The 13,810-nt window shown below is 43.7% G+C and overlaps 1 protein-coding gene across 2 annotated transcripts in view; it reads left to right on the forward strand.

The window, feature by feature from the left end:
- BPIFB2 (BPI fold containing family B member 2) overlaps positions 1 to 2,284 on the forward strand; it is a 31,821-nt gene extending 29,537 nt beyond the window's left edge. For both annotated transcript variants that reach the window (XM_069951942.1, XM_069951941.1), the window contains exon 16: positions 2,137 to 2,284. In XM_069951942.1, coding sequence (XP_069808043.1) covers positions 2,137 to 2,178 — 42 coding nt within the window. In that variant the 3' untranslated portion in view covers positions 2,179 to 2,284. The remainder of the gene's footprint in view (positions 1 to 2,136) is intronic.
- Positions 2,285 to 13,810: the final 11,526 nt, after the last annotated feature.

The following is a 13,810-nucleotide window of genomic DNA, read 5'->3' on the forward strand; positions in this document are numbered from 1 at the left end:
GAGGGGTGTAGTAGTACAGGTACAGATGAGGGATGTAGTAGTAGTAGTAGTACAGGTATAGATGAGGAGTGTAGTAGTAGTAGTACAGGTACAGATGAGGGGTGTAGTAGTACAGGTATAGATGAGGGGTGTAGTAGTAGTACAGGTAAAGATGAGGGGTGTAGTAGTAGTACAGGTAAAGATGAGGGGTGTAGTAGTACAGGTACAGATGAGGGGTGTAGTAGTAGTACAGGTATAGATGAGGGGTGTAGTAGTAGTAGTACAGGTATAGATGAGGGGTGTGGTAGTAGTACAGGTATAGATGAGGGGTGTGGTAGTACAGGTATAGATGAGGGGTGTAGTAGTAGTACAGGTACAGATGAGGGGTGTAGTAGTAGTACAGGTACAGATGAGGGGTGTAGTAGTAGTACAGGTAAAGATGAGGGGTGTAGTAGTAGTACAGGTAAAGATGAGGGGTGTAGTAGTACAGGTACAGATGAGGGGTGTAGTAGTAGTACAGGTATAGATGAGGGGTGTAGTAGTAGTACAGGTATAGATGAGGGGTGTGGTAGTAGTACAGGTATAGATGAGGGGTGTGGTAGTACAGGTATAGATGAGGGGTGTAGTAGTAGTACAGGTACAGATGAGGGGTGTAGTAGTAGTACAGGTATAGATGGGGTGTAGTAGTAGTAGTACAGGTATAGATGAGGGGTGTAGTAGTACAGGTACAGATGAGGGGTGTAGTAGTAGTACAGGTATAGATGGGGTGTAGTAGTAGTAGTACAGGTATAGATGAGGGGTGTAGTAGTACAGGTACAGATGAGGGGTGTAGTAGTAGTACAGGTATACATGAGGGGTGTAGTAGTAGTACAGGTATAGATGAGGGGTGTGGTAGTAGTACAGGTATAGATGAGGGGTGTGGTAGTACAGGTATAGATGGGGTGTAGTAGTAGTACAGGTATAGATGAGGGGTGTAGTAGTAGTACAGGTATAGATGAGGGGTGTAGTAGTAGTACAGGTACAGATGAGGGGTGTAGTAGTACAGGTATAGATGGGCAGCTAGGGGGGGATGGAGGGGGACTGGGGGTGACTGAGGGCGACTGGGGGTGACGGAGGGCGACTGGGGGTGATGGAGGAGGAGTGGGGGTGATGGAGGAGGAGTGGGGGTGATGGAGGGCGACTGGGGGTGATGGAGGGCGACTGGGGGTGATGGAGGGGGACTGGGGGTGATGGAGGGGGACTGGGGGAGATGGAGGGCGACTGGGGGAGATGGAGGGCGACTGGGGGAGATGGAGGGCGACTGGGGGAGATGGAGGGCGACTGGGGCAGCTGGGAATGATTGGGAAAGGAGTACACATAGCCCTCCTCCCCTCACCCCGGCCACACATGCAGGTCCCGGTCTCTGCAGGAGGCTGCAGGGACTGTAGTGGTGATAGCGTCGCTGCCATTACTGGAGCTGTACAGCAGGATCAGGGGTGAAGATCCTGCTGTACAGCTCCAGTAATGGCAGCGACGCTATCACCACTACAGTCCCTGCAGCCTCCTGCAGAGACCGGGACCTGCATGTGTGGCCGGGGTGAGGGGAGGAGGGCTATGTGTACAGCTGGGGAAGGTCGGTCGCGGCTCTGGGGGACTGCCGACCGACCTGCACCTCGCCGCACTTCCCGCCCGCCCGGCACCTCCACGCAGCGCTGCCCCCTCACTTCCCGCCGGCCGTAACCTGCACCTCATGGCCGGCCGGCACCTCCACGCAGTGCTGCCCGCCCTCCATCTCCCGCCCTCCATCTGCACCTCCCGTCCGTCCGCCCGCCCGACTGACTCTCCGCGCTTCTCTGCCCGCAATGATTTTTTGTGAAAATCGAATTTACGATTTTCACAAAAAATCAAATCGATTCTAACCTTCTGGGCGAATTAATCGAATTAATTCGATTAATCGCCCAGCCCTACCTGGAAGCTTCATTTTGGCTGTCCAGACATGATGGAAATTGTAGTTTTGTAACAGCTGGAGGACAGAAGGTTCCCTGTGCCTGCTTTACTGCAATAGAAGTATACACGGCTGGGGGAATACCTTATATAAGGTTCCTTTGGGTTTGAATAAGATTTGTTGTTTTATTGATATTCTCTATCAAACATTTCCATTACTTCTCCTTCTTACAGGATTACGCAGTTATGTCATGTGACCTTCAATATGTCAAGTGAACAAGATAACTATCCATCTTTCTGGGGCAACATGTTAAACCTATTATGGAAAGTGACAACATACACAGAATAAAGTGTTCACCCCTAATAAAAGTTGAGCTAAGTAATATGTGCTGTATATTTATTTCTGTATGACTGCCATGTTATAGGGAATCTTTTATAGATCATATAGCTGATGGGAGGTGGAGGAGCTGCAGTCCTTGGCACAAAACACCTTAGGCCACGCCTCTTTGACACTCACCCTACAGAAATAAAAGATAAATGACAAAAAAATCACTGCTCTTTATCTCAAAGAAAATGGGGGTTCTTTAAAGGCAGCGACCGTGGATGATGACAGTGTGCCTGAATGCCATGGAGGCAGACCATGTGTTTAGCCAATAGGGGCCTGGGCCCTCCTCCCCAACAGGCCCCATAGCAGTTGCGTGCGTGGTCTGCCTCCATGGTAGCTATGCCACTGGGTCTAGACAGCAATAGGAATCCAAACCATTTTTACAATAAAAAGATACAAGGAAGAGAATCACATAATACAAGGAATAGTACAGCATGGAGGTCGGCCAATGTCATTGTATGGTGGCCACAAATTCTAAAATCAGCCCGAATTTCACAAACAAATCAGCAGAATTGGTTAAAGTTTAGTATAGTTTGGCGGCATAGGAGCCAGCATAGACGTCACTTGAAAACAATCCAAAATCTTAGGTGCCAGGTCAGCTAGTGACCACCTTGAAAGGACATTATACTAGGTTCTTTATTTCCCTATGTAAGTGGAGAAGGTGGATCAGACTGATAGGTATTTTCCACAGAAGGTTTACAATGCATTAACCAAGCTTATCAAGGTTTAATCCCATCCCCGGAACCGAGATAAGAAAACCTCAGCTCCTGCTTCTATTTCTAGATTGAAATCTTATATTTATCTGTAGTGCATTATGGGACAGGTATACATGGCCACCTAATAGGTTTATTTAATTGAATCTTATATAAAATTACTTTCAAGAGTTGGCTTTCATGAATATATTATTTAAAGGGATTTTCTCATCATAGAATGGACAGCACTTTTAACATTGGGGTCTTAGGCCTTATGCACACGTTCCGTAATTTTTTCGGGTCCGGAAACCACCCGCTAAAAATTACGGGTTGGACATCTGTATTGCTTCCGTATTGCATCCGGAAGCACGGAAGTCTGATGATGCCTGCAATCACCACCGAGCACGGAAGCGTCCCCAGTTGCCATGGTGATCGCACTTCTGTGCTCGGTCTTTACAGGCATCATCAGACCCCTCCTGCGATCGCCATGGCAACCGGGGACGCTTCCGTGCTCGGCCGGGATTGGCATCATCAGACCCCCTCTGTGGCATCAGACCCCCTCCTGCGGCGTCATCAGACCCCCTCTGCGGCATCAGACCCACTCCTGCGGCGGCATCAGACCCCCTCCTGCGGCGGCATCAGACCCCCTCCTGCGGCACCAGACCCCCTCTGTGGCATCAAACCCCCTCTGCGGCATCAGACCCCCTCCTGCGGCGGCATCAGACCCCCTCTGCGGCATCAGACCCCCTCCTGCGGCGGCATCAGACCCCCTTCTGCGGCGGCGTCAGACCCCCTCCTGCGGCGGCATCAGACCCCCTCCTGTGGCAGCATCAGACCCCCTCTGCAGCATCAGACCCCCCCCTGCGGCGGCATCAGACCCCCTCTGTGGCATCAGACCCCCTCTGCGGCATCAGATCCCCTCTGTGGCATCAGACCCCCTCCTGCGGTAATGATGCGATCTCCTATGCGATCCTCCTGTGCCGTTCTGCCTTCAGTGCTCTTAATTGATTCATTGATACTTTCCTAACTACATTGTAAACACCCCAATTTATTGAGGTAATTGGTACTTGTACCTTTGTAGCCCAGCTGCCAATCATCATTACCAATTAGCACAATAAATTGGTGTTTACTATGTGGTTAGGAAAGTATCAATGAATCAATTAAGAGACTGTGAGCAGTGAATGAATGGCCTGTCAGCTAAATTCGGCACATTGTAAAGTATGCAATGTTCCGAGCAGGCACCCTTCTGTATGGTCTTCACCTTGTGGAGTACTACAGATCCCAGCTCTCTGATATACCATCACCAACAATGCCTCCATAACATTCGTCTACTGATTCTGCTACAATCGGCACACGATAGGATTCTGCTACAATCGGCATACAGTGTTCAGCAACAGAAATCCGGAGAACTATAGATCCCAGCACTTCTATATACTGCTGTGCAAATAGGAGCATGAGTTATCCATATTTTTCTACGGAAATACGGATGCCAAACATGTTGCAATCCGCAAACAATCCGTAGACAATTGATGTCAATGAGAGCATCCGTGAAAAAATCTGGGTCCGCACCGGGTCCGCACTAGGACATGTCCTTTTTTTTTTTTACGGATTGATTTTCATCCATTTCTGCTACTGATCGTGTGAATAGCCCAATAGACTTCAATGTGCACTAACTCGGATACGGAAATACGGATCCGTAAATTACGGAACGTGTGAATAAGGCCTTACTGTTCAGTAATGATGAGCGAATACTGTTAGATTGAATAGATATTCGTTTGAATAGTAAGGTATTCGATCGAATAGTTCGCAGAATATTCGATAAATATTCGATAATCGTTCAAATCCCCCAGCTTACCTCCAAGTGGTCGGATAGATGTTTTTCAATAATCGAATACTTGTTCCCATAGACTTTAATGGGATCGAATATTCGGGAAATATTCGTACAAATATCGAATATTTTAGTATTCACTCATCACTACTGTTCAGACTTCCACCAATCCACAGTTTTTACCTGCACATTGACCCACATTATCCTACAGTGCAGGGGGAATGGCAACAAGGCCTCCATCCCTACGTTTCATTGCAATAGGTTGTAATGTTGCTTAATGTAAATGCAAATTGTTACCTATAGGCAGAACTAGAGAGAAAGTGTTGATCCTTTTTATAAGAACTAAAATAACAGCACATTAAGGCCTAAAGAGCAGCCATGTTTTAGTCCCCAACGTCAGTGGCAGAAATCAGTGCCCACCGCTATCAAACTATGGGGATCAATGTCCATTGAAAACACATTTGGGGAGATTTATCAAAGGGGTGTAAAGTAGAATTGACCCTGTTGCCCCTAGCAACCAATCAGATTCCACCTTTCATTTTTCAAAGAATCTGTATGGAAAGAAAAGTGGAATCTGATTGGTTGCTAGGGGCAACTGAGCCAATTCTACTTTACACCATGTTTGATAAATCTCCCCTATTGTACTAATGATCCATGTCCACCACTTATACAGAGCAGGAATCAATGTCCAGCAGTGACATACATCAATAATCAATGTCTGTCAATTATATAATTTAGTAATCAATGTCCATGGTCTATACTCTATAAGATTCAATGACCTGGCTATGTTCCCACAACATCTTTTTAGGCAAAACACACAGCATTATATATTTATATATTATTAATAATAATAATGGTCATACATAATGATCATGATCAATATAAACAGCCATTATTATAAAAAAAAAAAAAAGATGAACACACCTATACACTGCAAGGACCAATGTCTACCACTGATCAATGTTTACATCTGATAGTTTGCAAAAAGTGATAGTCTATCATTGAACCGCAGATGCATGGCAAGAACCAATGTCCAGCAACAATGCTTTTCTGGATCTCCTTTCATCCTTCTATGCACATATACTGTAGGTACACGGTCTCTTCTCTCATCTCAGAAGTCCTTATTCATGAACTGCTGAATAAACGGCCGTCCCTGAAGATGCTGGAAACTATATGGAGTTTTTACACTTTTTCTAACTTTTTGTAGATGAGATGTAACAATTGTGTGAAAACTCCCACTATTGTCATCATCTTGGCCTGTAACCTTTGGCTCTTCAATGGTAGTTGGAGATCATTGTAGGGAGCTTCTAGGAAGGATCCTATCAGCAAATAGACATCTACGGCGCTGACCGGATATTGAAGGGTAGATGATCTTGATACCAAAGATCGAGTTCTTTATTGTAGACCTTCAAGAACAATGCGTTTTAAGGGTCCAGGACCCCTTTCTCAAGTTACAGTCTATGTAAAGTCAGCGCTGCAGATGTCCCTTTGCTCATAGGATCATTCCTAGAAGCTCCCTACACTGATCTCCATTGTGTTCTTTGGGATCCAATGGCTCCATACCATGGTCATCATCGGGGACAAGGCTGCTCCGACATTTGTTCTTTCACACAGTTTTAGATGTTGTGCTCCAAGTGCCACAATACCAGGTAGGTTGGTTCTTTGCTCACCTATCTCTTCATTAGTATTGTAAGTGTTACCCTTTGGTGCGCCTCTGTCATCTCTTCAAGCCTATCAATGCTGGTACATGCTGGTTGTAATTAGAGGTGGGAAAAACTCCCAAGATTCATTTAGGGTTTGATATATCAGATTTGTTTCAGATTCAGGAGTGCCCTGTGATCGCCCATGGAAAATATGAACAGGAGCAGGAACGCCTCTTCCCTGCTCCTGTACAGGACTATAAGTGGTCCAGCAAATGGAAGCTGCTACCCCAACAGTATCACTGGGCCACTTAGTGTACAGGAGTAGGGACAAAAGAATCTGAAACAAACACAAAAATTTGGATTCTAATGAATTGGGAATTTTGGATTGAGCTATTTGTGCAGAATGGATGTGACCGTCTCTAGTTGTAGAGATACAATAGCTGGAGAGCCACGCAGAACACTCCGGATTAATGCTGAAGTATAAGAAATTCTCTAGCTAATAGGATTTGGAACAAGAACACAACTTGATGAGATTACTTTTTATTTGAAAAAAAAATGCATTGTGGTTCTCCTTTAAGAAAGGATTTCCAATGTGAAGTTGGGAATGTGTAAAGTGATATCCCCAGCTACATGAGATGCTGATATGAAGCGACGCAGAATGAGCTTGACTTTTTTGTAATTTATCTCATTTGGTTACTGTCGTGTTAGGGGTGAAGCATGGCCATGTTGTTGTATATCGGGGTCTTCCTGGGGATTGTAACCCTGTGCCAGTCATTAGGACCTGGGGCTTATCTGCAACTGGATGGTTGTGCTTTACAGAATGGTAAGAAATGCTATCTCATTGTCTCATATGGGTCTATCTCCTATCTATCTTCTATCTATCTATCTATCTATCTATCTATCTATCTATCAATCAATCAATCAATCAATCAATTATCTATCTCCTATCTATTATCTATCATCTATCTATCAATCTATCTATCTATTATCTATTTATCTATCTATCTATCTATCTATCTATCTATCTATCATCTATTCAGGGGCGGTCTTGGCATTTCTGGGGCCCCAAGCAAAGTTATGTCTGGGGCCCCCCCCCCCTCGACATGCGATCCAAAACAATAGACCGCTGTGTGTTGCCCCAGTAGTATATACCCCTTGTGCGCTACGACCAGTAATATATACTCCTTGTATGCTGCCCTCAATAGTATATACCCCTTGTTTGCTTCCCTCAGTAGTATATAGACCCCTGTGTGTTCCCCAGTTATATATAGCCCCCTTTGTGCTCCCCCAGAAGTATATAGACCTCCTGTGTGCTTCCCTAGTTGTATATAGACCCCCTGTGTGCTGCCCCCAGTCGTATATACCCCGTGTGCTCCCCCACTAGTATATAGGCCCCCTGTGTCTCCCTCAGGGGTATTTAGCCTCCCTGTGTGCTCCCGCACTTGGATATAGACCTCCTGTGTGCTCCCCCACTTGGATATAGACCCCTGTGTGCTCCTCCTGTAGTATATAAACCCCCTGTATGGTTCCCCCAGTAGTATATAGACCCCCTGTGTGCCCCACCAGTATTATATAGACCCCTTGTGTGCTGCCCCAGTAGCATACAGACCCCTGTGTGCTCCCCCAGTTATATATAGACCACCTGTGTGCCTCACAAGTAGTATATAGACCCCCTGTATGTTCCCCCAGTAGTATATAGACCCCCTGTGTGCTCCCCCAGTAGTATATAGCCCCCCTGTGTGCTCTCCCACTTGGATATAGACCTCCTGTGTGCTCTCCAAGTTGTATATAGACCCCATTCTGCTGCCCCAAGTAGTATATAGACCCCCTGTGTGCTGCCCCCAGTAGTATATAGACCCCTCTGTGAAGCCCCAGTAGTCTATAGCCCCCCTGTGATATAGCCCCCCTGTGTGCTCCCCCATTTATATAGACCCCCACTGTGCGCTTCCCCAGTTAAACAGACCCCTGTGTGCTCCCCCTGTGCGCTCATTACGAGTGCTTATAGTTACAGTTCAGATGGCAGTAGCGAGCGGGGCAGCGACCCTGTCCAGCGGTCTTGAGCATAAGAGCGGGGCGTGGGGGCCCCCCTGGATGTTGGGGGCCCCAAGCGATCGCTTGGTGTGCTTGGTGCCAAAGACCGCCACTGCATCTATCTATCTATCTATCTATCTATCTATCTATCTATCTTCTATCTATCTATCTATCTATCTATCTATCTATCTATCTATCTCAAGATTTAGTTTTCCACCTCATTCGTAAATCTTATTTGTCAGTCCTATTTATTAAAATCTCCTATACTAAAATCATTCTATACTGTATGTTTATATATCTCATTATATATTCTCTCATATAATATACTGTGCAGTTATATATAGCCACCATCATCTGCTGTGTGTATGGGGGACTATCCAACCCACTCATTACCCTTATAGCTCATATACATCTATAGTGGCACAGTCCACACAGACTTCATAGTAAAATGATAAAGTTGCCTAAAATGTGTATTTTTTATACAGAAGGCTATTCTATAGTATATATACATAACAATCAATGCTAAGAATTCTGTATAGGTTTCAATGTGTTTTTTACATTACAGTTTTTAAGGCTCCTAAAAAAATTCCATATTCCCCAAAGATTTTACATAAAGTTGTCCATGGATGTAAAGAATTATCACCAATATGATAAACATTATAAACTGAGGTGTATCTGTATTATCAAGCTGTACCATTTACCACTATAGTTTGAAAAACATTATAAAGCAGGAAAGCCTAATGCACCAATGATCCATCAATGAAGATTTCTATTAGGTGGAACTGATGGTTTAAGTCCTATATAAGTATATAAGTATAAATGGAATTACAATGGTGAATTTATTTAGATTTTCATGGATTATAATAGGTGGGTGATTTGCAGGAAACATGTTCTGTTGGATTTATATGGAGAAGATGAATCCCATTGACTTATAATGGTCTAATAGAATAAGTGATAACTTCCTATGGAAGAAGTGACTGGGGTAACATACTTCTGTAAGGGATAGTTAACACCTTTGTTCTACATTGTGCCCCCAAAGATCCCTCTCATTCTTTAGTCTCCGGCTTTACATCACATAGGGGCAATTGTTATGTCATTTATTGAGTTACCAGAGCAAAAAAGAGTGTCTCAAGGCTTTATTCAAGATTTACAGTCCATGTTCTATAAAATTCACAGATCCATAGCAAGTCAGGGTGTTAGGCAATTGGTATGCCTGACTCTAAAAGCATTGGCGTTGGCATTATACCATATCTTCCTAGAGGATTTTATTGAATATGTGAGTGTTCTGCTGAGTTGTTCCTGTGTTGACCTTGGGTTGTCCTTGGGTGGACATTGTGGTGTAAGCTGGAACTTAGGGCCCTATTCCACGGGACGATTATCGTTTGCATAATAGTTAACGATAAACGATTCAAACGACCGCTATTGCGAAAGACCTGAAATCGTTCTTCTATTTACATGGAAAAATAATCGTTACTCGCAGTCGTCTTGTCGTCGCTATTGCGTTCGTCACTACTGCGAACAGCCGAACAACGTCTCATTCAATGTGAACGATTTGCGAACAAGCAACGATAAAAACTACTGTTTGTGTTCAAAATAGTTACTATGTGGGCCATTTATAGGCCTGTTGTTGTTAAAAATTTCTATAAAACTTTATAAAAATTTTAATAAAAAAAATAAAAAAAAAATAGGTCCAGGTCTTATTAAACGATCAACGATTTCTCGTTCGGTCGTTAGTCACTAACTGCTATTCAACTGAACGATTATCATTTAGATTCGAACGATTTAACGATAATCTGAACGATAATCGTCCCATGAAATAGGGCCCAATAAATTAAACTTTGTGAATGATCAACCTCCGCCCGGTCTTTTACAGATATATCTCAGTATACTCCATTAGATGTAAAGATTTAATAAAAAGTATGGAAGGACAAGGTTTACTTGTGTATTTGGAGTAAATTGAAACTGGTGCAAAGTAACAGCGACCTAATTATTCTAAAAAAACAAACAAAACATTTTGTTAAGTGGATGTAAAACAATGGAAGTTGGTGGCTTGTCATAGACCATCACTCCACCTTTTCTTTGGTTTTCATACATCTCTCTAATGTATAGGCACCTACGTTGTTGATGCCTATGACTCCACCACAATTGACCTCTACATATAATATTGGGTCTCGTTCACTCTTACAGCTGTGAAGGATATTCTGAAAGATACAACAACATTAATGAGAATGGCAAACTCTCCGGAAGCCAAGAAAGCCCTGAGCAAAGGAGGTAAAAAAATGAAGGGTATTAAAGAGTAAGTGAATCCTAACGTTTGTGAAGCTTTTTCTCTTTATGTGCTTTACTGCCTTTTCCTGCCTCCTCTTCCATCATACCCAGCATGCCAAATGGATAGGACCTAGTCTCTGCTCTGTAATCTGCCCAGTACTGCCCTATTCCTGCCCCAGTGTATCTCCAGGCTCCTCTTTGGCGGCACAGAGGCTAGCACTATTTCCTTCGAGAGACAGGATTTTGGGTTCAAATGCCATCAAGGGCAACGGCCCGGCATGAAGCACTGTGTGAAGCCCCCTCCCCTCTGTGACACAGCTCCAGTTGAATCAATAGAGCCGCGTCACAGAGGGTAGATCGTCACACTGGGGGCCAGTGGGCCCGCCCATCAGTGCTTCATGCTGGGCTGTGCTCGGGAAAAGACTGCCACCGTGAGCATGGTGGTACAGTATTTGATATATTTCCATAGTGGCCATTTTCTTCTAGAAGACCACCACCATAAAAGACCACTTTTTAATAGAAATGTGGGTGGTCATATCAGAAAGTTTTCAGAGAGAAAAGCTTTGGCTGTCCAGGAATGATGGGATTTGTGGTTTTGCAACAGCTTGAAGGGCCGAAGGTTCCCCATCCCTGATTTAGGGGCACCACCTGCTAGTTGTGGAGATTTCACTTTACTTTGATCAGGAACCATCATGCTTTCAACCCCCTTGCAAGGATATTACTTACATATGTCATAACAAGTCTGAAAATCGGGGATAATTGATTTTTTATTTACAGTGTAAAGGTGGAAAAGCTTGACTTCTCCAAGATCTCCCTGAAAATCCTACCGGATATTGGCATCCAAATGTTTGTAACAAACAAGATAGAAATCACGGGGAAAAGGTGAGAACTAAGATTAACATAAAGAGACTCTGTCAGTAGGATTATGGTGTCCTATCTGAGGGTAGCATAAACTAGTGACAGAGAAGCCACACAGAATGATGGATCGCTTACATTGTTCTGTGCAGCTGATTCGAAAATATCTGCCTGAATAACATAGACAATAAGTAGTCCTCTCCATTATGTGCATGAGCCCAGTAGTCCTGGATATTCATGAGAAGCAGAAAACTCCACCCACCAGCTGCTGATTGTCAGTTATCTATTCATACTGTGCATAGGCAGTCAATCAGCAGCTAGAGGGCAGGGGGAGGGGGAGAGGGGAGTGGTGCTTCAAAAATCCTATTCTTCTGCATATGAGGAGAACGGCTGAACAAAAGTCATACACTGATAAGTTCAGCATTTCTGTCTTAGGCTTGATGATTCCTCATACGGCACCTTTCACCATGTGGCATAGCATACAGTGCTCAAATAATACCTTCAAATAATGTAGAAAAAAAAACATATAGTGCCAAAAACATGCACTAAAAGTGTCAAATTATCAAAGGCACCGCTTCCTAAAGAGCATCAAATGTGGGATTGGAGTCATTAGCACCCAACTTTAGCAGGGAAAGGGATGTGTCATGTTCAGCCAAATTGTAAGATGCCTCACCATGGTCCGGAGGCAGCCCCAATCTCTTCTGTAGTGCGTCACCAATGTTGTTGCTCCACTGCCAATGCTGCAAACCCAGCTGACAGATGCTAGGCCAGTCAGGCTTGGCGCAGCTTATGATAAGGACCTCTATATCTTACCCATATATTTTTATGATTTAACAGTTTCTTGGGTGGAAAAACTGAATTGAAACTGGAAGTAGACATTATAACAAACACAAGTTTGAAGAAAGAGAACATAGATTGCCCAACATTTGTCCAAGTAGAATGTATTACCGATCTCATTGACGTTAAAGCCAATCTTCCGAAAGGGTGAGTTCCCTGCTCCGGGTGCCCTTTAAAAACATTCCAAATTATTATTATTTTTTTTCCTAATACCTCTATTTCCTTTGCAGAATTTTGCCAAATGTGATGAATAATTTTCTGGATAAAAACCTTAAAACTCTTCTGCCTACTACAGTAAGTTATTATATCAGTGCATAGCATTTACTGTTATCTATATGGCAGTTAGTATACAATCTATTTGGAAACTTTCCCTTTTTTCATATTTTGTTATGTTGCCGCCTTGTGCTAAAAAACAGAAAATAAAAATAAGTAAATTAGGTTTTCCACTATCATTCCGCCTTTAGTAGCCAATAATGAGAATATAAAAAATGAAATTTTTGATTGAACAGGATTTGCAAGGTCACAGCCCTGGCTATATAAGGTCTAACAGCTGACAATGTGTATCAGAGCCAAAACCAAGCCATGGAGGTGGAGAGAGCTGTCTGTAGAGCTCAGAGACAGGATTGTGTGGAGGCACAGGTCTGGAGAAGGGTATAAAGATTTCTGGAAAAAAATTCCCAAAAGAGCACAGTGGCTTCCATAATTCGTAAATGAAGGGATAACAACCAGATATCCTATAGCTGGCTTCTATATCAAACTACATCATTGGAGGGAGGAGGGTCTTGGTAAGAGATGACCAAGAACCCTATGGCAAAGATCCTGTGTAAAGATGGGAGAAACTTCTAAAATGTCATCCATCATTGCACCAATCTGAGTTTTATGGCAAAAATAGCCTCTCCTCAGTTAAAGACACAAAAAAACTGCATGGAGTTGGCAAAAAAAGCACTTAAATCGAATGTACCATCAAGTACATCACTTTAAGATCTTTACATCAATAGACTGGCGCCGTCGCGGTTATGCCGGTGCCATAGTCCATTTTGTTTTGGAACCGCGGCCTAATTCCCGCACACAGTTTACACCAGTTTTAGGCTATGTTCACACTACGTAAAACTACGGCCGTAGTCATTGCCGCAAAACTACGGCTGTTGTTTTGAGGTTTATACCTTGGCTGCAATATATACGAACTACGGTCGTACAATGCACACTACGTATCAGACAACGGTCGTTGTTTACACGGCCCCGTGAAAAATGAACATGTCAATTACTTCCGTCCGGTAATGCTCCAACAATGGCCGTGGATTTCAATGAGGCCGCACACGTAAAACTTATATCTGCCAAATTAAACTTGATTTTGATGTGAAAAATTTTC

This window comes from Dendropsophus ebraccatus, chromosome 14 (assembly GCF_027789765.1).
Source record: "Dendropsophus ebraccatus isolate aDenEbr1 chromosome 14, aDenEbr1.pat, whole genome shotgun sequence".
Taxonomy (NCBI): domain Eukaryota; kingdom Metazoa; phylum Chordata; class Amphibia; order Anura; family Hylidae; genus Dendropsophus; species Dendropsophus ebraccatus.